The 23,555-nt window shown below is 39.2% G+C and overlaps 1 protein-coding gene across 3 annotated transcripts in view; it reads left to right on the top strand.

Annotated features, from left to right (window-relative positions):
* The window catches only part of LOC126095216 (E3 ubiquitin-protein ligase ariadne-1), a 100,881-nt gene that overhangs the window by 40,072 nt on the left and 37,254 nt on the right, over positions 1-23,555 (top strand). For all 3 annotated transcript variants that reach the window (XM_049909954.1, XM_049909953.1, XM_049909952.1), the window contains exons 5-7: positions 10,195-10,410; positions 18,416-18,637; positions 20,083-20,213. In XM_049909954.1, coding sequence (XP_049765911.1) covers positions 10,195-10,410; positions 18,416-18,637; positions 20,083-20,213 — 569 coding nt within the window. The remainder of the gene's footprint in view (positions 1-10,194; positions 10,411-18,415; positions 18,638-20,082; positions 20,214-23,555) is intronic.

The following is a 23,555-nucleotide window of genomic DNA, read 5'->3' on the forward strand; positions in this document are numbered from 1 at the left end:
GCATTACTAAATGCCTTCTCTGAAAGCTACATAGAACAGATAGTTTGGAACCCCACTCATGGTGAAAATACATTGCATTTAATGGCAACAAATAGACCCGCCTCTGAGGATGTCCTCATCAAAACCGTATCAGGGAACTTGATGCAGCTGTGGCAACAATGAATACCAAAGTACAAAGGACAACTAAAACAAGTAGAAATCAAACAATGGAAAATCCGGTATGGAGTATAACAGTATTGTGAGAAGGAAAGTTGCTACTCACCATATAGCTGAGATGCTGAGTCACAGATAAGCACAAGAAGACGGCGCTTTCGGCCAGTAAGGCCTTCGTCAAAATTAGACAACAAACACACATACACATTCATGCAAACGCAACTTACACACACGACGGCAGTCTCAACCAACTGAGGCCACACTGCGAGCAGCAGCATCAGTGCATGACGGGAGTGGCGACGGGTAGGGGTAAAAAGAGGAGGCTTGGGCAGGGAGGGAGAGAGATAGTAGGGTAGGGGTGGCAGACAGTGACATGCTGTGGGGAGCACACAGGGTTGAGATGGAAAGAGGTTAGGGCAGCTATGTGCAGTCAGGAGGTTAGACAGAGGGCAATGGAGAGGTGGGGACAGGGAAGGGGAGGGTGGGAGGGAGGATAGTGGAAAACAAGAGATGTAAAAAGATTGGGTGCAATGGAAGAATGAGGGCTGTGTAGTGCTGGAATGGGAACAGAGAAGGGGCTGGATGGGAGAGGACAAAAACTAACTAATGTTGAGCCCACTAGGGTTACGGGAACATAGGTTATATTGCAGGGAAAGTTCCCACCTGCGCAATTCAGAAAAACTAGTGTTGATGGGAAGGATCCATAAGGCACACGCTGTGAAGCAGTCATTGAAATGAAAGATATCATGTTTGGCAGCATGCTTGGCAACAAAGTGGCCCAGTTGTTTCTTCGCCACAGTTTGTCAGTGGCCAGTCATGTGGACAGACAGCTTGTTGATTGTCACGCCCACATAGTATGCAGCACAGTGGTTGCAGCTTAACTTGCAGATCACATGGCTGGTTTCACAGGTAGCCCTGCCTTTGATGGGATATCTGATGTTTGTGACCGGACTGGAGTAGGTGGTGGTGGGAGGATGTATGGGACAGGTCTTGCATCTAGGTCTATTACAGGGGTATATTTATTTATTTATTTAACCTGGCTAGATTAGGGCCATCAGGCCCTCTCTTACATCTAACCAGGCATTCTACTTATTTTACATTAATATGTTTTAGTAGGCATGTTAAACTACATCTAGTACAAAAAGTGAAATAAACAATTAGAAAGTTACACCTGGAAAAATACATACATATAGAGTTTATATTCGTAGATCATAAGCTCTGTTATAATTAGACATTAATGAAGAGACAGATTTTAGATAGGAGTGCTGGCAGCAGGGAGTATGAGGGAGACTCATGGTGAAGGAGGAGAAGAATAGAGAGACATGATGGAACATAATTAAGGAAATATAAAGGAAAAGAAGATTGCGTAGCTAATAGAGATAGATGAAGAGGAAGGCATCTCAGGAGCAAGATAGGAGACTCTAGCTTTGACAGATGAGAGGATTGGCCTTGTACATTAATTTTGTGGAGAACTTTATGAGGATGATAGTAGGAAATGCTTCAACTTCTTCTTAAAAGCAGCAGGAGATTGAATTTTGCGCAAGGTAAGGGGCAGTTTGTTCCAGAGGCGGACAGCGGCAACTGAGGAGGAGTTTGCAAAAGTTTTTGTTTTGTGAGTGGGCACAGTTAGGATACCAAATACCAAATAAGCCATGAAGTAAGGAGTTGGGAGCAGTGGTTGTGTAGGGATGGACGAGTATATTGTGTAGGTTCGGTGGACTGTGGAATACCACTGTGGGAGGGGTGGGGAGGATAGTACGCAGGTCTTTTCTCATTTCAGGGCACTAGGAAATAAGAGATGCAGGCAGACTCATAAAAGTATTACATATAGAATAGCAGAAATACCGCTATAATGGTTTGGGCATGTCAAAAGAACAGATGGAGAGATATAGCTCAAGAGAGTACTTACATGGCAACCATTTGAGAGGAGAAGAGGAGGAAAACCGTGGAAAGTGTGGCTAAGGACTATCCAAGAAGCTACAGAGAGAAGAGGAATAAAGGAGGATTATGAATATTGGCATGATCGAGGCGTCTTGTGACATAGATGTGGAATGTGGCGACAATTGTGGGATCCCTGCTATTAGATGAAGATACTACAATTTTTTCATTTTGTGAAGTGCACAATTTTACATTTCTGAACTTTTAAACCAAGGTGCCAATCTTTGCCCCTCTTTGAAATTTTATCAAGATCTGGCTGAATATTTATGCAGCTTCATTGAGACAGTACTTCATTAAAGAAATTGCATCATCTGCAAAAAGTCTGAGGATACCATTAATATTGTCTGCAAGGTCATTAATACGCAGGGGTCCCAACACACTTCGCTAGGGCACACCCGAAGTGACTTCTACATATGACAGTGACTCGCTATCTCAGGTAACTTGCTGCATCTTCCCTACAAAAAAAGTCTTCAATCCAGTGGCAAATTTTGCTTGATTCCCCATACAATCATATTTTCATAATATGGGTAGAGGTTATACTGATTCAAATCCTTTATTAGGAATAAAGGTACTCCATCTACTTAACTGCCCTTCAGTACGTTGTACGAAAAGTGCGGGTTAGGTTTCACATGATCGATGTTTTTGGGATCCGTGCTGATTGGAATGGAGGTCATTCTGTTTGAGACACCTCACTATGTTTGAGCTCGGAATGTGTTCTACGATTCTATAACAAGTCGATGTTAAGGCTGCTGGATGGTAGTTTTGTGGCTGATTTCTACAGCCTTCTTGCAAATGGGTGTGATTTGTGTTTGTTCCAGCTACTGTGCACTTTTTTTGTTCGAGGGACATTTGATAGATTATAGTTAGAAAAGAGGCTAACTCAGGTTCAAATTTGGTACAGAATCTGACAGGGATTCCACTGAGATCTGGAGTTTTGTTCAATTTTAATGATTTCAGCTGTTTCTCAACACTGCTGACATTAACACTTATTTCACTCATCTTTCTAGTGGTACAAGGATTGAATTGGAGCAATTCTACTGGGTTTTTACTTTTGGAAGCAACATTTGAAAACTAAGTTAAGCATTCTACGTTTTCATTAGATATCCACAATTTCAGTTCCTGTCTCATTTGCGAATGACTGGGCACTAACTTTGGTGCCACTAATAGCCTTTACATATGACCAGAATTTCTTTGGGTTTTGTCAAAGATCATTTGACAATATTCAGCTACAGTAGTCACTGAAGGTTTCATACATTGCTCTCTTCACAGCCAAATGCATTTCACTCAGCATCTATGTACTGACCTATGCTTTGTTTTACACCTATTCTGCGGCAGTGTGTGCAGTGAAGGAAGATGAAAATTTAATAGTAATCGGGGACTGAAACTAGTAGGAAAAGGAAGAGAAGGAAAATTGGTAGATGAATATGGAATGGGGGTAAGGAATGAAAGAGGAAACTGCATGATAGAATTTTGCACAGAGCATAACTTAACCATAGCTAACATTTGGTTTAAGAATCATGAAAGATTGTTTTATTCCTGGAAGAGGCCTGGAGACACTGGATGGTTTCAGATAGATTATGCAGGATGTCCCACTCAAACCTCCCTGATTTCAAGGACCCAGGAGAGAAAAACCACAGTAGATACAACAATGAAAAATTCACCACATTGTAGAGCATCTTAAAGAATTTATATTCCCATGTAAGAAGTGCCAAGTGTTATTGCCAGAGTGCAGCATAGTTGCAGGAAGTGAAAATGGCAACTCCACAGCAGCGCACACAAGCAGTAGTGTAGTTTGCAGAAACAAAATCGCTGATTACTGTGCAAAGAAATTATCATTGTGTGTATGAAGGTGATCCACCTGATGTGAAAACAATTAAGAAATTGTATAGGAAGTTTCTGGCAACAGGAAGTGTTCTGAAACATTCTGGCGATGCACGTTATGGAGTTTCAGAAGAGACAGTGGAGGACGTGAGACAAACGTTTCTCAGAAGCCCACGTAAGTCAATTCATCAAGCATCTAGGCAACTTGAAGTACCTCGATCAACATTGCATCGTGTAGTTCACCAGCGTCTTCATATGTGTGCTTACAAAGTGCAAATTCTGCAACATCTGACATGAATGACAAACCATGCCGACAACAAATCTGCAGATATGCTGCTGCATATTGATGTGGATGCAGCTTCCTGGAAAGATGTTTATTTCATATGAGGCAATCTTTCATCTATCAGGAATGGTTAATAGGCATAATGTTCGGATTTGGGGTTCGCAAAATCCACATTCATTAACATGTTCGTGATAGCCCTAAACTAAACATCCGGTGCGGGCTAATGCACAACATGATTGTTGGACCGTTTTTCTTTGCAGAACAATCAGTGAATGGGTCAGTGTATCTGGACGTGTTGGAGCAGTTTGTGTACCCACAGATACAAGACTTGCAACCCAATATCATTTTTCAACAAGATGGAGCTCCGCCGCATTGGTCAACGGCTGTTCACAAGTTCCTAGATAGGAAATTTCCCAATTGTTGGATCAGACGTGGAGGACCCATTGCCTGGCCACCACGTTCACCTGACATTATGCTGCTTGACTTCTTCATGTGGGGATTCGTGAAGGACCACGTGTATGCGACCAGAGAGGACGATATTTCTACGTTGCGACATCGTATCACTAATGCAATTGCAACAATAACAGAGGAAATGTTACAGAGAACTTGGCAAGAAATTGAGTATAGATTTGATATTCTTCATGCTACAAATGGTTCACATGTACAGGTGTATTGATGATAAATAAATAAATCCTTTGAGATGCTGTACAATGTGGTGCATTTTTCATTGTCATATCTACTGTGGGTTTTTTTTCCCTGGGTCTTTGAAATCGGGGAGATTTGAGTGGTACACCCTGTATAATGGTAAGACAGAGATTTAGGAACCAGGTTTTAAATTGTAAGACATTTCCAGGGGCAGATGTGGACTCTGACCACAATCTATTGCTTATGAACTGTAGACTAAAACTGATGAAACTGCAAAAAGGTGGAAATTTAAGGAGATGGGACCTGGATAAACTGATAGAAACAGAGATTGTAGAGGGTTTGAGAATTAGGGGACAATTGACAAGAGCGGGGGAAAGAAATACAGTAGGAAAAGAATGGATAGCTTTTAGAGATGAAATTGTGAAGGCAGCAGAAAATCAAGTAGGTAAAAAGATGAGGACTAGTAGAAATCCTTAGGTAATAGAAGAGATATAAAATTTAATTGATGAATGGAGAAAATATAAAAATGCAGTAAATGAAGCGGGCAGAAAGGAATACAAATATCTCAAAAATGAGATCGACAGGAAGTACAAAATAGGTGAGCAGGGATGGCTAGAGGACAAATGTAAGGATGTAGAGGCATATATCACTAGGGGTAAGATAGATACTGCCTAGAGGAAAATTTGAGAGACCTTTGGAGGAAAGAGAACCACTTGTATGAATATCAAGAGCTCAGATAGGAAACCAGTTCTAGGCAAAGAAGGGAAAGCAGAAAGGTGGAAGGACTGTATAGAGGGTCTATACAAGGGCAATGTACTCGAGAGCAATATTATGTAAATGGAAGAGGACGTAGGTGAAGATACGATGGGAAATACAATACTGCATAAAGTATTTGACAGAGCACTGAAAGACCTGAGTCGAAACAAAGCCCCGGGAGTAGACAACATTCCAGTAGAACTACTGATAGCCTTGGGGGAGCCAGCCTTGACAAAACTCTACCATCTAGTGATCAAGATACATGAGACACGCAAAATACCCTCAGACTTCAAGAAGAATATACTAATTCCAATCCCAAAGAAAGAAGGTTTGACAGGTGTGAAAATTACCGAACTATCATCTTAATAAGTCACGGCTGCAAAATACCAACATGAATTCTTTACAGACAAATAGAAAAATTGGTGGAAGCCGACCTTGGGGAAGATCAGTTTGAATTCTGTAGAAATGCTGGAACACATGAGGCAATACTGACCCTACGACTTATCTTAGAAAATAGATTAAGGAAAGGCAAACCTGCATTTCTAACATTTGTAGACTTAGAGAAAGCTTTTGGAAATGTTGACTGGAATACTCTCTTTCAAATTCTGAAGGTGGCAGAGAGAAAATATAGAGAGCTAGGACTATTTACAATTTGTATAGAAACCAGATGGCTGTTATAAGAGTCGAGGGGCACGAAAGGGAAGCATTGATTGAGAAGTTAGTGAGACAGTGTTGTAGCCTATTTCCTATGTTATTCAGTCTGTATATGAAGCAAGCAATAAAGGAAACAAAAGAAAAATTTGAAGTAGGATTTAAAATCCGCAGAGAAGAAATAAAAACTTTGAGGTTTGCCGATGACATTGTCATTCTGTTAGAGACAACAAAGGACCTGGAAGAGCAGTTGAACAGAATGGACAGTGTCTTGAAAGGAGGATATAAGATGAACATCAACAAAAGCAAAACAAGGATAATGGAATGTAGCAGAATTAAATCAGATGATGCTGAGGGAATTGGATTAGGAAATGAGACACTTAAAGAAGTAGATGTTTTTTGCTATTTAGGGAGCAAAATAACTGACGATGGTCGAAGTAGAGAGGATGTAAAATGTAGACTGGCAATGGCAAGGAAAGTGTTTCTGAAGAAGAGAAATTTGTTTACATCTAGTATAGATTTAAGTCTCAGGAAGTGTTTTCTGAAAATGTTTGTAGAGAGTGCAGCCGTGTATGGAATTGAAACGTGGGCGATAGATAGTTTAGACTAGAAGAGAAGAGAATAGAAGCTTTCGAAATGTAGTGCTACAGAAGACTGCTGAAGATTAGATGAGTAGATCATGTAACTAATGAGGAGGTACTGAATAATTGGGGAGGAGAGAAATTCGTGGCACAACATGACTAGAAGAAGGGATCAGTTGGTAGGACATGTCCTGAGGCATAAAGGGATCATCAGTTTAGTGTTGGAGGTGCGGAGGTAAAAGTAGAGGGAGACCAAGGCTTGTTTACACTAAACAGATTTAGAAAGATTTATGTTGCAGTAGTTACTCGCAGGTGAAGAACCTTGCACAGTATAGAGGAGCATGGAGAGCTGCATCAAACTCTGTGGACTGAAGACCACAACAACAACAACAGCAACAACAACAACAAAAAATCCAGTACCTTCTGCACATTCATCTTATAGGTGTGGGAGACAGATACCATCCTTGTTTCAGTTCTCTCATTATTCTGAAGGCCTCTCAAGAAATTTCTTTCCCCGCATTAATGTCATGTTCTGGAAACTTGTAGAGTTTGATACTTTTTATGTAAATTTTTGGGATTTCCTCTGACCACAGCATCTCAAACAATAGCTGTAGTGGCACTGTGTTATATGCTTTCTCAAGATCTATGAAGACCAAATGACTACTGAGATTCCTTTCAGATATCTTTTGCGTGATCTTAGCGTTAAGATGTTATGTACACATGAGCTATGTCTTCTAAAACCACTTTGTTTTTCTACATCATTGATGTATTTTTCATTCTTGATTTTAAAATTCTCCCATAGAGCCTGTTAATTGAACTTGTAACACTTATGCCACAATAATTGCTACAGTTTTTCTTGCTTCCTTTTGTGTGTTTCTGGCTTAGATACACCATTGCTGGAATTTCCTCCCCATACCACATACATTTATTAAATATTAAATAACTTGCTTAGATGTTCTTATAGAGTGATTGGACCATACCTTACTAACTCTGTTTGTACATTTCCAGGCGCTGGTGATTTCCTAATTTTCATTTGTGTAGCTGTGTTCTGTACCTCTTTCATAGTTGTTTTCTCTACCTCCTCACCATCCTAGTTCTTCTGTATCCCCACTTCATTTTGTATACTCTGTCCTTCCTTCTGTTAGCAGGTCTTTAAAATGCTTCTCCCTCTATACCAGACTGGCAGATTTGCTCTTTCTTTTACTTCTTTCCTCAGCCTTGTAACCATTTTCCATGTCACCACCACTTTTGTGCTACCCATGCATCGATTGATTTTCTCGTTTTTATTTTAGCAGATTTCATTCTCCTCTTTGGACGTGTCCTTCTTTACTCCTCTGTTCATTCTGACATACAAGGCTCTCAGGTGTTTGTCCTCTGTTCTCTACCAATTATTATAGAACATCTTTTTTAGGCTTACTTTTTCTTTAATGCTGTGAGTCCATTATTGTGGTGGCTGCTTTCTTCCTTCTATGTGCTGCCCCAGTGCTTCAAATGCTGCTTCGTGCATACATTTTTTAATTCCTTGGTACATATGCTCCATTGTTCCATTCTCTAAGTGTCTCAGTTTGTTAGACAGTTGTAAATTGTACAGACTCTTGTTTCAAGCTATCCATGTTGTATTTCTTAGTATCCACTGTCCTCATGGGAATATTTGCCTCTTTACTTTGTCTTTGGCCCTTGGATGTTGCTATCATCTTTGCACCTAACAGGAAGTGATCTGAGCCACGTTCTGTACCACTTTAGATGCTTAACGTCATTTGTTGTTAAGTTGGAATTTTTCTTTTGAATAATATAGTTTATTTTTGACCTAATATTTCTGGAAGGACTCTCTCATGTGTACTTGTGGATCTGCTTGTGGGGAAAGAAACCATTTAGAATCTTGAATGACAGTGTCTCACACATATTCACTAATCCTTCCCCATTGTCATTTACTGTGTCATCTCCATATCTTCCCACTACTCCCTATAAGTGGCCACCCTCTACTTTTCCATTAAAATCTCCCATTAAATGATTTCTTTGTAATCTGCTATATTTTAATTTCCCTTCCCCTTGACCTTTGCTTCACTGAAATACTTCTCTTTTCTTTACCCACACGGGCATTGCTACAGTAAGGCAGTGTCTCGTTAGAAGGAAAAATATGGTATCCTATGACTATAATATCAGTGAGTTACTTTTGGCCTCAGCCAACTCGTACAAATACCTGGATGTACACTTTGTACAGATATGAAAGGGAACGATCACCTAGGCTCAGTCATGAGTAAAGCTGTTGCTAGGCTTAGGTTTATTGGTATTATATTGGGGAAGTGCAATCAGTCTACACAGGAGAGTGCCTGCAAGTCACTCATGCGACCCATTCTAGAATATTGCTGTAACGTGTGGGATCCATACCAAAAAGGACTAACGGAGTATTGAATATAGACAGAGAAGGGCAGCACAAATGGTCGAGGTTTGTTTAACCTGTTGTAGAGTGTCACAGAGATGCTGAAGAAACTGAACTGGCAGGCTCTTGAAGACAGGTGTAAACTACCCCGAGAATGCCTACTTTCAAATTTCTCACATAGGGATCGTAAGGAGAAGATTAATTTAATATGTGAATGCATTGTAAACAATCATTCTTCCCATTCTCCATATGTGAATGGGAAGGAACCCTAATAACTCATACAGTGGAGCGTGCCCTCTGCCGTACTCTTCACAGTGGTTTGCATGTAGATATAGGTAGCAGGCGGAGGTGCTATAAAGAGCAGGTATTGCCTGTTGAAAGATGAATGTCTGATGATGGTTTACAAATTGACCAAAGCTGGTCACCATTGTCATAAATGTTTTTAAGTGATCAAGACTTTAAATTTTTGTACTGAGGTTACTGTTCTTCCAGTAATGTTTTGCAAAAATGATTAAGTAACTTTTAATTAGTCATACAATACATTGACTGATTAAGATCTGAAGTATTACTACAGTTAAACAACTGATGCTGTCATTTACCCGATGATTGCAACTGTTGGTGAAACAACCCCAGCAGGGCATTAATTGTTGTGGCAAAACATGACAGTTAACAACTTGCTTGGTCTTCCCCATCATGCAAACATGACATTGTTTCAGAAACACCACTAGATACACTGCTTATGTGCCTCAGGAGCATTTATTTTGTCAGGAATTTCTAAAAGAGCACACTGTTTATTGCCCAACATTTGTACACATCCAACAGTCTAATTATTCTTGTTGTTCTCATTAAATATTTGGATGCTGTTACTTTGATATGTCACAACTTTAATGTGGTGCCATAGGCACTGAGTTTTCTCTTGTGGAATATGAGTTTTCTAGAACTGACTTATGGCATAACTTAAGAAACATCTTGTGCTGTTCTCACAGATGATGACTGGCCTCGAGTGTGGTCATCGTTTCTGTGTCCAGTGTTGGGCTGAATACCTCACAACAAAGATAATGGAGGAAGGCATGGGACAGACAATAGCCTGTGCAGCACACGGCTGTGATATTTTAGTAGATGATGCAACTGTGATGGCTCTTGTCCGGGACTCGAAAGTAAAGTTGAAGTACCAACATCTTATAACGAACAGTTTTGTTGAGGTGAGTAACTTGAACTCGTTGATGTATTGTGTTAGTGTAAGTGGATATTCATATAAAATAACCACAGCATCAGTTGCTGCAGAAAAGACATTGTAATGAATGTGTATGTTTTCTGAAAGTGAGGAAGGTGGGGAACAGGGAATGAATAATTACAAAGAATCTAATTCTCAGACAATAGAAAGTCCAGTTTGGAATATTGGTAACAAATTGTGTCATACATAGAATTTAGAGGAAGGGTAAACAGACAAGTAATAAATGAGTATTACTGATTTTGTGTAGTCAGCAATATTAGTGCATCATTGGATACCCTATACATTGAAATTGTCTCTCTAACTTGCAACTCCGATTTTTATCCCATCATTAGTGTATATCTTTAAAGTGACCAAGTCTTGTTATAAGTTTCTCACCAAGTGCAGTGGTACAGCAGCAAAACTGAGCAGTCATAATCATTGGATGATAGCTTGTTTCTTAGCTTTCTTAAACAAGTTATTAGAAATTAGCATGTCAGTATGAATTTGTTGCCCCTACCCTTGGCAATAACTAAGGTACTGCTTCTTTTCTAATGAATGCAACATTGCTATGAAGTTAAACACTTCCTGCCTTACACTGTGGTTCCTGATCGTGGTAAAGCAGAGAGGGGGTTAAGAGATTCTGCAGAACTGTGTTGAGAATACTGTTTCACAGTACCTACTGTTCACATATTGGGTTCTTTCAGCTGTGGCCCATAGATACAGAATCTTTTATACAATGTTTTGAAATTATGGTACTCATTTTATTTCTTGCCATTCTGGGTGTGAAAATTGTATGCCAGTTTTGATCCAGTGTTGTAAATGTGGTAATCTTCTTATTACAGTATTCCAGACCCATCTTTGAATGTATTAAAAGGATGTGTTTTATGGGAAAATATATACACATTTTTTATTAGTTGAGAAGACATTTGAAATACCTTAAATAATTGCACAACAATGTAAAGAAAGGATAGATAGCTGCTTGTCATAAAGATGACACGTTATGTTGCAGACAGGCACAATTAAAAGACACTTACACATTAGCTGTCGGCCACAGCCTACATCAGAAGAAGAAAGAGAAATGCATACTAGTCATTCGTACAAGCAAGCAAACACCATAGGCACACAACCACCAACTCCGGCAACTCAGATCTTCCCACCTTTCAGGGTGAATTCTTGTGTTTCATAGCTCCTGTACAAGGTTAAATAAATTCAACAATTCTGAAAAGAATAGAATGCTACTCACTTGAAAGATGACACATTGAGTTGCACAATAAAAAGGCTGTTAAGAACTGAGCTTTCGGTCAAAGCATTCTTCAGGAAGGAAAGGAGCAAAACACACCCATGTGCGCCCCCCTCCACCCCCCACACACTCACAAAGTGAGTGAGTGTGAGTGTCACACAAGGAGATACACCTCACACACACACACACACACACACACACACACACACACACACACACACACACACACCTTCGTCTGCTCTAGCTGGATTGCAACTGTTGTGTTGAATGAAAGCAGTAATCTGGAGTGAGGCAGGAAGGGGGGATAGTAGGGTAAGGGTGTAGACTAGTGAGTACACTGGTAGAGAGTAGTGCACAATGAGAGTGAGAGGACATGAATTGGAAAGAGGTGATAGGATAGAGGGGATGGAAACCATTGGGTGAAAGTGTGGAGGCAGTAGGTTATCATAGGTTGAGGTCGGAATAATTTAGAGAGCAGAGGGTAAAGATAATTCCTTTCTGCACGTTTCAGAAAAGGTGGTAGTGATGGCGAGGGTCCAGATGGCCCTGGTTGTGAAGCAGCCATTGATGTCAAGAATGTTATGTTCAGCTGCCACAGGGTGGTCTACATTGCTCTTGGCCACAATTTGGCAGTGGCCATTCATCCTGGTGGGTAGCAGGTTGGTAGTCGTACCAATATCAAAAGCTGTGTAATGATTGCAGCTTGTTTCAGGTGGAGGGGGAAGAATCTTCAGTAAGATGCTTCTCATTACAGGGCATGATGAAGAATGTGTTGTAAGTTTTTCCATCTCGGGGTGATATTGGGTCACTAAGGTGCATTCCTTCATAGCTGGTTCCTGTGGGGGGGGGGGGGGGGGGGGCTCAGGAAACTGGTTAACAAGCTAGTTCTGGGAGTTGGTGCCTGTCTGTGAAGGTTTTTGTGATACCTTCAAGACACTGGGCACAGTAGTTGTTGTCAGTGCAGATACGCCAGAACCAGGTGGCCATGCTTTAAGGGAGGGATTTTGTGGAAGGGATAGCAGCTGTCAAAACACAGCTACTGTTGATTGTTGTTGGGTTTAGTGTGGACAGACGTGTGAATGGAGTCATCAGAGGGGGGGGGGGGGGGAGGAGGTGGTGGTGGTGGTGGTGGTGGTGGTGGTGGTGGTGGTGGTGGTCAACGTCCAAGGAGGTGACACACTGGGTTGAGGAGGAAAAGGTGAAGCGAGTGGGAGAGAAGGTGTTGAGGCTATGAAGGAATGAGGATAGATTGTCTTAGCCTATGTCTAGATCATGAAGATATCATCAGTGAACCGGAACCAGACCAGGGGTTGGGTGTTTTGGGAGTCTAGGAAGGTATCCTTTAGATGACCCGCAAACAAAAAAAGTTGGCATAGGGGGGCCACTGTGCATGTGCCCAGTGACTATGCCATGGATTTGTTTGTATACAAGGGTGTATATGCCCCAGGAAATTTGGGAAAAACATGAGAGTTTTTCACCTGGGAAAAACGGAAATTTTCATTGTTTTAATTTTCAGTTCAATTTTTGTGATTTTGGCTGGTAAGAGCTGATACTGTAACAAAGAATTTTACTTTACCCCACTAGTGCAAAATAATTCTGCAACAATAAAATGTAACCAAGTGAGTAACACCAAAATAAAAATTTAGTTCCAAAGAAAATGTCTCATTTAAAACACCAAAACACACTGCACACACAAGCATCTTCCAACAACAAAATGTGTCAAAGGCTTTAGGATAAAGAGCATACATACACTTCATAACAACAAACTGCTTTCTACGAGTGTGACATCACAACTGTTTGCATTTGTAACAGGTCGCAGGAAAACGTTGTGAATAGTTGCTTGTGAAACATTACCTTCAAAGCAAATTTCCTTTTATACAAGATGAATTATGTTGTGTGTTAGTATTTGTGATGAATTCTTTAATTGCAGCACATTTGACTCTCATTCAAAACTTAATACTTTGAGCACCAGCTGCTTGGAAAAATTTCAGGCGGAGAACACCATCCATTTATGCCATTATTTAAAATTTTAATGGCACATATGCATTTGCTTTGTCTTAAAGGATAACACATGCTAAAAAATACCAAGAATAAACATTAGTTTTCCATATTTATTGCAGTTCTTTCATAAATTACAAATTAAAGAACCTTCAACATGGCAGTGCGTCAGCAGTCGTTGGTTAATATATTAAAAAACTAAAAACCCGCCGTGATTGTGAAAAAAGCCCCTAGTGTTAAGTGTTAACCCAGGTTTCAGCGTAGATAACTAAACCTTCTTGAGAACAACAATAAAACCCACAAGTGCCTAACAAGACCTTTGTCAATGATTAAAAGCACACCATGGCTATACATTTATAAACGAAAAAGAAAAGAAAAACACAAACCGTACATATGTACATGATTAAAAGAACACCATGGCTATACATTTATAAACGAAAAAGAAAACACAAACAGTACATATGTACAAAGTCAAAACCACTACTTAACTTGCAGTTGCAGTTTATGGCGGATCATGCCCCATCGAACATAGGCCGGTGTGAGGTGGAGCGTACACCATTAAGTTAAGTAGTGGTTTTGACTTTGTACATATGTACTGTTTGTGTTTTCCTTTTCTTTTTCATTTATAAATGTATAGCCATGGTGTTCTTTTAATCATTGACAAAGGTCTTCTTAGGCACTTGTGGGTTTTATTGTTGTTCTGAAGGAGGTGTAGTTATCTATGCCCAAACCTGGATTAACACCAAACACTAGGTGCTTTTTTCACAATCGTGGCGGGTTTTTAGTTTTTTAATTACAAATTATGCAGTAACGATGGAAAAACGTGTACTGTGGACTTCTTGAGCAATTTCCCACAAAATTGGATTTTCAGTGGAAAAGTCGATGTGCTTGACAAAATGTGTTCAGACAAATAACCCATGAAATACTTAGTGCACAGCAGCAAAATTTGTAATTTTGCTTGTCAGAAATATGCAGCTGCTGCAGTTTAAGCTGTGCTCTTAGGATCCTGCCTAACCACACCATCAGAGGAAAAGCAGCAGAAGATTTTGATGACCAGTATTACATGTAACATCTTAGCTTTTCTTGTAGCTGTACTGCATGCATATTAATTTGAACCATTAAGTTTTCCTATTTGTGTGTTTGTCCTACTTAACATTGATGTTACTATTGGCTGACTACAACACATGACCTATGCCCAGAATATCTGCGGTCATTGGTTGATGAGATCACGTGACATGCGCTGTGATTGACTGACAGAAGCAGAGTGCTCAGTGCAATCTCGATTTCGGTGCTCTGGAAACTACTGTACTCTGTGCAATTTGTATTTATACTTTCGTAATACAAAAAAGAAGGTTGTATACATGGAAGAAGCCTGGAGATATTGACAGGTTTCAAATAGATTATATAATGGTAAGACAGAGATTTAGGAACCAGGTTTTAAATTGTAAGACACTTCCAGGGGCAGATGTGTACTCTGACCACGATCTATTGGTTATGAACTGTAGATTAAAACTGAAGAAACTGCAAAAAGGTGGGAATTTAAGGAGATGGGACCTGGATAAACTGAAAGAACCAGAGGTTGTACAGAGTTTCAGGGACAGCATAAGGGAACAATTGACAAGAATGGGGGAAAGAAATACAATAGAAGAAGAATGGGTAGCTTTGAGGGATGAAATAGTGAAGGCAGCAGAGGATCAAGTGGGTAAAAAGACGAGAGCTAGTAGAAATCCTTGGGTAACAGAAGAAATATTGAACTTAATTCATGAAAGGAGAAAATATAAAAATGCAGTAAATGAAGCAGGCAAAAAGGAATACAAACGTCTCAAAAATAAGATTGACAGGAAGTGCAAAATGGCTAAGCAGGGATGGCTAGAGGACAAATGTAAGGATGTAGAGGCTTATCTCACTAGGGGTGAGATAGATACTGCCTACAGGAAAATTAAAGAAACCTTTGGAGGAAAGAGAACCACTTGTATGAATATCAAGAGCTCAGATGGAAACCCAGTTCTAAGCAAAGAAGGGAAAGCACAAAGGTGGAAGGAGTATATAGAGGGTCTATACAAGGGCAGTGTACTTGAGGACAATATTATGGAAATGGAAGAGGCTGTAGATGAAGATGAAATGGGAGATATGATACTGCGTGAAGAGTTTGACAGAGCACTGAAGGACCTGAGTTGAAACAAGGCCCCGGGAGTGGACAACATTCCATTACAACTACTGACACGCCTTGGGAGAGCCAGTCCTGACAAAACTCTACCATCTGGTGAGCAAGATGTATGAGACAGGCGAAATACCCACAGACTTCAAGAAGAATATAATAATTCCAATCCCAAAGAAAGCAGATGTTGACAGATGTGAAAATTACTGAACAATCAGCTTAATAAGCCACAGCTGCAAAATACTGATGCAAATTCTTTACAGACGAATGGAAAAACTGGTAGAAGCCAACGTCGGGGAAGATCAGTTTGGATTCCATAGAAATGTTGGAACACGTGAGGCAATGCTGACCCTTCGACTTATCTTAGAAGAAAGATTAAGGGAAGGCAAACCTACGTTTCTAGCATTTATAGACTTAGAGAAAGCTTTTGACAATATTGACTGGAATACTCTCTTTCAAATTCTGAAGGTGGTAGGGTTAAAATACAGGGAGCGAAAAGCTATTTACAATTTGTACAGAAATCAGATGGCAGTTTTAAGAGTCGAAGGGCATGAAAGGGAAGCAGTGGTTGGGAAGGGAGTGAGACAGGGTTGTAGCCTATCCCCAATGTTATTCAATCTGTATATTGAGCAAGCAGTAAAGGAAACAAAAGAAAAATTCCGAGTAGGTATTAAAATCCATGGAGAAGAAATAAAAACTTTGAGGTTCGCTGATGACATTGTAATTCTGTCAGGCAGCAAAGGACTTGGAGGAGCAATTGAATGGAATGGACATAAGATGAACATCAACAAAAGCAAAACAAGGATAATGGAATGTAGTCGAATTAAGTCGGGTGATGCTGAGGGAATTAGATTAGGAAATGAGACACTTAAAGTAGTAAAGGAGTTTTGCTATTTGGGGTGCAAAATAACTGATGATCGTCGAAGTAGAGAAGGTATAAAATGTAGACTGGCAATGGCAAGGAAAGCATTTGTGAAGAAGAGAAATTTGTTAACATTGAGTATAGATTTAAGTGTCAGGAAGTTGTTTCTGAAAATATTTGTATGGAGTATAGCCATGTATGGAAGTGAAACGTGGACGATAAATAGTTTGGACAAGAAGAGAATAGAAGCTTTTGAAACGTGGTGCTACAGAAGAATGCTGAAGATTAGATGGGTAGATCATATAACTAATGAGGAAGTATTGAATAGGATTGGGGAGAAGAGAAGTTTGTGGCACAACTTGACTAGAAGAAGGGATCGGTTGGTAGGACATGTTCTGAGGCATCAAGGGATCACCAATTTAGTATTGGAGGGCAGTGTGGAGGGTAAAAATCATAGAGGGAGACAAAGAGATGAATACACCAAGCAGATTCAGAAGGATGTAGGTTGCAGTAGGTACTGGGAGATGAAGAAGCTTGCACAGGGTAGAGTAGCATGGAGAGCTGCATCAAACCAGTCTCAGGACTGAAGACCACAACAACAACAACAACAAGAACAACACAAAAATATGTAGTATACATGTTGCCATGCATTAAAGAAGTTCTACACCTGTGTTTAAAAACCCTTGCCATTAAAAGGATTGATACATTTTACAGCTCTGACAGAAATAATGTACTTTCACCCAGTGTATAGTGTATTTTCACCTTTATAACTGGGAAATTTTGGAATTTTAAGTTTTTATCTGAAACCTATCTGTGTAACAGTCTTTTCGTTGTACCAATCTGCAACTCAACATGTCACGTGTCATCCTTACAGTGAGTAGCAACCTATCCTTTTCATAATTGTACAGCATACAGCAGTTTGATTTCTTCTATAGCTCCTAAATATTCACTGTGTACTGTGGCTTAACTTCAATTCACACTCTTCCAGCTGTGTACTGTATGTCAGTAGGGTACTACACTTCTGCAGATACTCTGTTCAGAATCCCAATGCTAATGTATTTTAGATATTCATCTAGCCAAAATTAATTTAGCAATCTTCAAAGTGTAACAATGTCAGAGTGACATTCTTAGATACACACAGTATTTGAAGTACCCTGTGAAAGTAAATACCGTACAGTTATATTGAAAGAATTTGTGACAAGCAATTTACGACACATTCATTAAACAAATAGGTATGTGGATGAACTTGTTATTGTGGATATATATTTTGCAAGGGGTTTGAGTATGCAAAATAATTTTGGCAGTTATATCATAGGCAGAACAGTTAGAGGAGGCAGTATCTAATGGAAGATTTTGTGAAGCTGTTGTATACCATATACTTGACCTAAGAAATACATAGCAAGTTCATAATCTCTAAGTTAATTAAAGTTATATCCAAGATGATAACCTGGCCATTTGTCAAAATCGAAATAATAAATTTTGTCACACTAGATACAATTAATAAAAGTACGTAATTTATTTCAAAACTCATTAATGCATTATTTGATGTGTTTTGTAAAATAAATGTCAAACTAATAGGTGAACTATCTTGAGGATTCTTAAATGCAAAAGTATAAGAAAGTAACTGATTAAAAGGTCTTACTTTTGTTGACTGTTCTGGAGAATTGGTCCACTTTAGGTTTTTAATTCTATGCAAGGTTAGAAACATTAATTGTATTTTTGTTGATTATTTACAGTGCAATCGTTTGCTGAGGTGGTGTCCCTCTCCAGATTGCAACAATGCAATCAAAGTGCAATATGTGGAAGCCAGGCCTGTAACATGTAAGTGTTCACACACGTTCTGCTTCGCATGTGGCGAGAACTGGCATGATCCTGTCAAATGCCACTTGCTGCGTAAGTGGATAAAGAAGTGCGATGATGACTCAGAGACTTCTAACTGGATAGCAGCAAACACAAAGGTTAGCATCTACATCCATATCTATACTCTGCAAACCACCATGAAGTGCATGGCAGATGGTACGTCCCATTGTACCAGTTATTAGGGTTTCTCCCCATTTCATTCATGTATGGAGTGCAGGAAGAATGATTGTTTGAATTCCTGTGTGTGTGTGTGTGTGTGTGTGTGTGTGTGTGTGCAGTAATTATTCCAATCTTATTCTCATACATTCAATATTTCCTGTTAGTCCTATTTGGTACAGGTCTCACACACTTAAACAATATTCTAGAACCGGTCACACGAGTGATTTCTAAGCAATCTCCTTTGTAGACTGATTGAACTTCCCCAGTATTCTACCAATAAACTGAACACATGCTTTACCCACAACTGAGCCTGTGTGAACATTCTATTTAATATCGCTACAAAGTGTTACACCCAGGCATTTGTATGAGTTGACTTTTTTTGTGAAGTACACATTTTTATATCTTTGAACGTTTAAAGCAAGCTTCCAATGTTTGCAGCACTTTGAAATGTTATCGAGAGCCGACTGAAAATTTATACAGCTTCTTTCAGGAGATTAGATATGAAGTTGTTGCAGTAAAATAAATACTCAGATAAGAACTCTTGCTGAGCTATTTGACATTTGACATATTAACTGCAGATTTCATACAAAGATAACAATTTGCACAGTGCATTAGGAGTTCACACTCATCGCCGTAACTAAACTTCCAATTCCTGTACTCACCCTACTCTTACCGAGTAACAATGGTGTGAGAATTAATAACTGCTCACACTGTGTACGAAAGGTGTGGAATATTCTTGTTCACTTAGCATGCTCACATTCTTCATAAGAATATGTGCATGTGTACTATATAAAGCCATATGAATAACAAATTTGGTAAAGGCAATATGTACTTACTGTGAAATATTTGAAAATATGTATGGGACATTGTGCATTGTAAGTAAGGAGTCTGAACTGAAACGAAAGTGGATGCGTGGGAAGCAGCTCTCACTCCTCATTTAGAAGGGCGTCTGGCTTATAGAAGGCAATAAGACCAGTGATGGGACATTGGCTGCTGGACTCGCATTTGGGCAGACCATGGTTAAAATCCCCCTCCAGCATTACTGATTTAGATCTTCTTTGGTTTACATCAGTCAGATGTAAGGATGATTCCTTTGGAAAGGAAGCTGACATCCTAGCCCCATTGTAATCCTATGCAAGCTTCTGCTCCATCTCGAATGACCTCATCGTCAATTGGATGTCAAAACATAATCTTCCTTTTCCTGTGCTGAATCTTGCGTTTTGTTTATTACATGCCACTTTGTATATAACATTTTGAGAAACAAAATTTGACATGTATAGAACACAAAATCTTTCATATGGAACTGTAATAGGTAAGTCACCTGTTTTAAAGAACCAGACAAAGTAAGAAGTAACTTGTAACACATTTTGGCAATTATTTTCAGGAGTGTCCAAAGTGTAATGTCACAATTGAGAAAGATGGTGGTTGCAATCACATGGTTTGCAAAAATCAGAACTGTAAAGCAGATTTTTGTTGGGTGTGCCTAGGTCCTTGGGAACCTCATGGATCTTCATGGTAAGTTCTATCACCATAAGTACCTGCAACTAATTCTCTGTGAATTAATGTGTTCTGGATATCACTAACATTCATTAGAATACAAGCAGTATCCATTTTCCATTTTCCATTAAGTGATTCTAGTCACAGTAAAATTACTGACACTCACCTGTGGATAAAATCACAAATGATAAAATATGGCATACTCAGGAGATTGAATTAGTTGTGTAGCTTTTCTTACTTAAACTATCTCACTTTAATAAGTAAAAATGCAGTAAACAGATACAGAATTATTTTAGGCCAGAAAGAAACAGTACTACCAGTACCTTTATTAAGATATTAAACAATGGAAAATCCATGATGGAACTTAATAGTATAATGAAAAGGATAGTCTCTACTCACCATATAGTGGAGATGGTGAGTCACAGAAAGGCACAATAAAAAGACTGTGACAAAGTTAGCTTTTGACCAACAAGGCCTTTGTGAAAAGTAGACAAAACACACACACACACACACACACACACACACACACACACACTTTCGCACGAGTGTGTGCATGTGTGTATGTTGTTTTACTTTTCACAAAGGCCTTGTTGGCTAAACCCTAACTTTCTGACCGTCTCTTTGTTGTGCCTTTTGGCAACTCAACATCTCAGCTATTTGTTAAGATTTTTTTTCTCATCTTTTTATTATTAATAGTGTGTTCTCATTTCTGTGCCTATTTCACTTACATTACCCATTCCAATACTTACTTTTTTACTGTGTTGCTATAGATCACTTCAGTGTAGTTCCTTAAATAGGCCATGACTGCTTCCTTCCCTAATTTTTCCCCATTTGAGGTAACTTTCTAATTGCCATAGTGCCAGTTGGGCTTCTTTCATTACCCCCTCTTCCACCCTTGATAGCCTCCTCCTCCTCCTCCTCCTCCTCCTCCCCTCCCACACACACACACACACACACACACACACACACACACACACACACGGTTGTACAACTAATTACTCAAAGTTTGTTCATGTGCCGTGTCTTTGCCATATTCTGTTGTTTGCGCTTTGGTTTTACAATATTACATCATTCCAGTATCTTCCCTAGGCTGTTTTATTGAAATAAAAGTTAATTGTCTGTTTATTGTATTATTTTGCCCTTTGTTTCTGTAAGCTGTTGAGTGTTTCCGAGATGTGCTAAAAACTTGCTGTTGAAGACCATTAGTAGGTTAGGAGATGGCTGTTTTAAGTACAGTATAACCCCACTTTTACATTCCCAGAATTAACGTTTTCCCGCCATTTACGACATTTTTTATCGGTTCCATCAAATTTCCTATGCCCACAATGTTAATTTGCACCTGATTTTGCATCAACATATTTATAATTTTCCTGTGATTTACGTATTACGAAAAAATATTTGTGGAGAAAATATGATGCTGGTATAATGTTGGCTGTCCAGTAGTGTTTACAAATATTAAATGGTTAAGTTTCTTGACACCAGTGCACTCTATTCAGCAGATTTGAACGGGTAAATGAGTAAAAGCTGTAACAATTATTTGTGCCGTATCTCCCGCCGCTGCCCAGCTCTACTTGTCGTGGTAGCTGATGGGAGTAACTAGGTTCATTCGAATGAAGATATCACGACCAATCACAACCATTTTTGAACTGTCTCTACTGCGCAAATGGAGTTTTGTGATTATTGTGATCGTCGTGACACCTTTCTCGAACCATATTTAGCATGTTTCAGCGTATGGCCACGAGGAGTGCTAGTTGACACTGTCATTCACTTTGTTTTGCTCAAATGTTTTGAGTGTAAACACAGTGCCGGTTACGTATTGTATTCATGCTGAGCAAAATGTGTTTCAAGAATTTATTCTTGTTGTCAAGTACAGCATTTATGTATGTATTTTTTGTGATGATACACAAACAGACAAACAATGTCAATGATAGTTTGTGCACGCTTGTGTGTGTGTGTGTGTGGGGGGGGGGGGGGGGGGGGGTTTCTACATGAGGCACAGTATGTACCTGATAACCTTAAAAAGTGGGTACAGTGCAAGAGATGCAGAATAACACTATACAAAATACTTATTTACATATTCTCGAATTGCGTCATGCTAAGCATTAAAAAATACGTAATTAGTGCAGTATTTCATTATTTAAATAATGAATGACAGCTGCAGGCTTTCCAAAAACATCGGTTATGACATTTGAAATTAAGTCAGATGTTTCCACTTCCCAAGCGGTTATCAATTCCAGTTACATTAGCTGTTTTTGTTAGATAATAAACCTTTATTTGATAGTGAAAAAAGCCCTGACAAGTCTTTTGATGCCTGTTATGTACTTACATCATACATAAAGTACAAGGGGCTATCCTATACAAACTTTTACAGCCTAAAACATTATTTCCCACATTTTACATTTTCCCACATTTTATACCATTTTTTTTAAGTCCCTTGAAAAGTGTAAAAGCGGGGTTTTGCTGTATGCTGCAGGTCTTCACCAGCAGTGCACAGCTTACAGCTTTTTGAGAAGAGCAGGGATAAGAACAAATGGTATTGTCAGACTGGCTTTGAACTGGGATATCGCATGATGAAATTTGGCTGGAGAATCATAGGTGTCAAACATGTCTGGGTGAATAAAAAGAAATAAGTAGTTTTTTGCATAAGGTGGAGTTTGAAATAAACCAAATTGCAGGTGAGGCCATGATAATTTTCTGGTAAGAGTTACCTAGTGCCCCACACTCATCAATATTGATGTGAAAACATTTATTTTCTCTCCTTCATACTTTCTTATACAACAAAGTACCATCAGATTGCTAATAACAACAAGACTAACAGTGCATAAACAGTGCTAGAGCCTACAATGGATAGATCGTGTCTGTATGTGTTTGTCATGAAGTATTGGTTTTGCTTGTGACATCTTTGGACCGATGTAGGTGTATGTACATGATTATTATGGATTAGCCTTGTGTAAAAGTTATAAATTGTGTAGGGTGGAAGCACATTTAGGGAAGACATTGATTCAAGTGCAGTTGTGAAGAGCTTTTGCAGCACTAATAGTACCCAAAGCGAGACAATAAAAATACTCACAGGAATAACAGTGAAACTCGGTATTAAATTAGCAAATTACTAATTAATGTAAGATACTGTGTCATATAACTTGCAAATACGCTCAGAATTATGAAAAGTGCAGCAGAGGAAAGCTCGTGTCAAAAGGAATCTAAAATGCCTAAAAGGTCCAGAACCGAGTAAATGTGAAAGCTATGTTAGTGTTGAAAAGGAAATGGAAAAACTGCGCAAAGTGATTATGTAGCTGGCCCATCAGGCATATAGCAGTCAGCAACAGTCCAAACTTGAGATTTATCTAGTCTGCGACCATT

The sequence above is a fragment of the Schistocerca cancellata genome, chromosome 8 (assembly GCF_023864275.1).
Source record: "Schistocerca cancellata isolate TAMUIC-IGC-003103 chromosome 8, iqSchCanc2.1, whole genome shotgun sequence".
NCBI classification, from domain to species: Eukaryota; Metazoa; Arthropoda; class Insecta; order Orthoptera; family Acrididae; genus Schistocerca; species Schistocerca cancellata.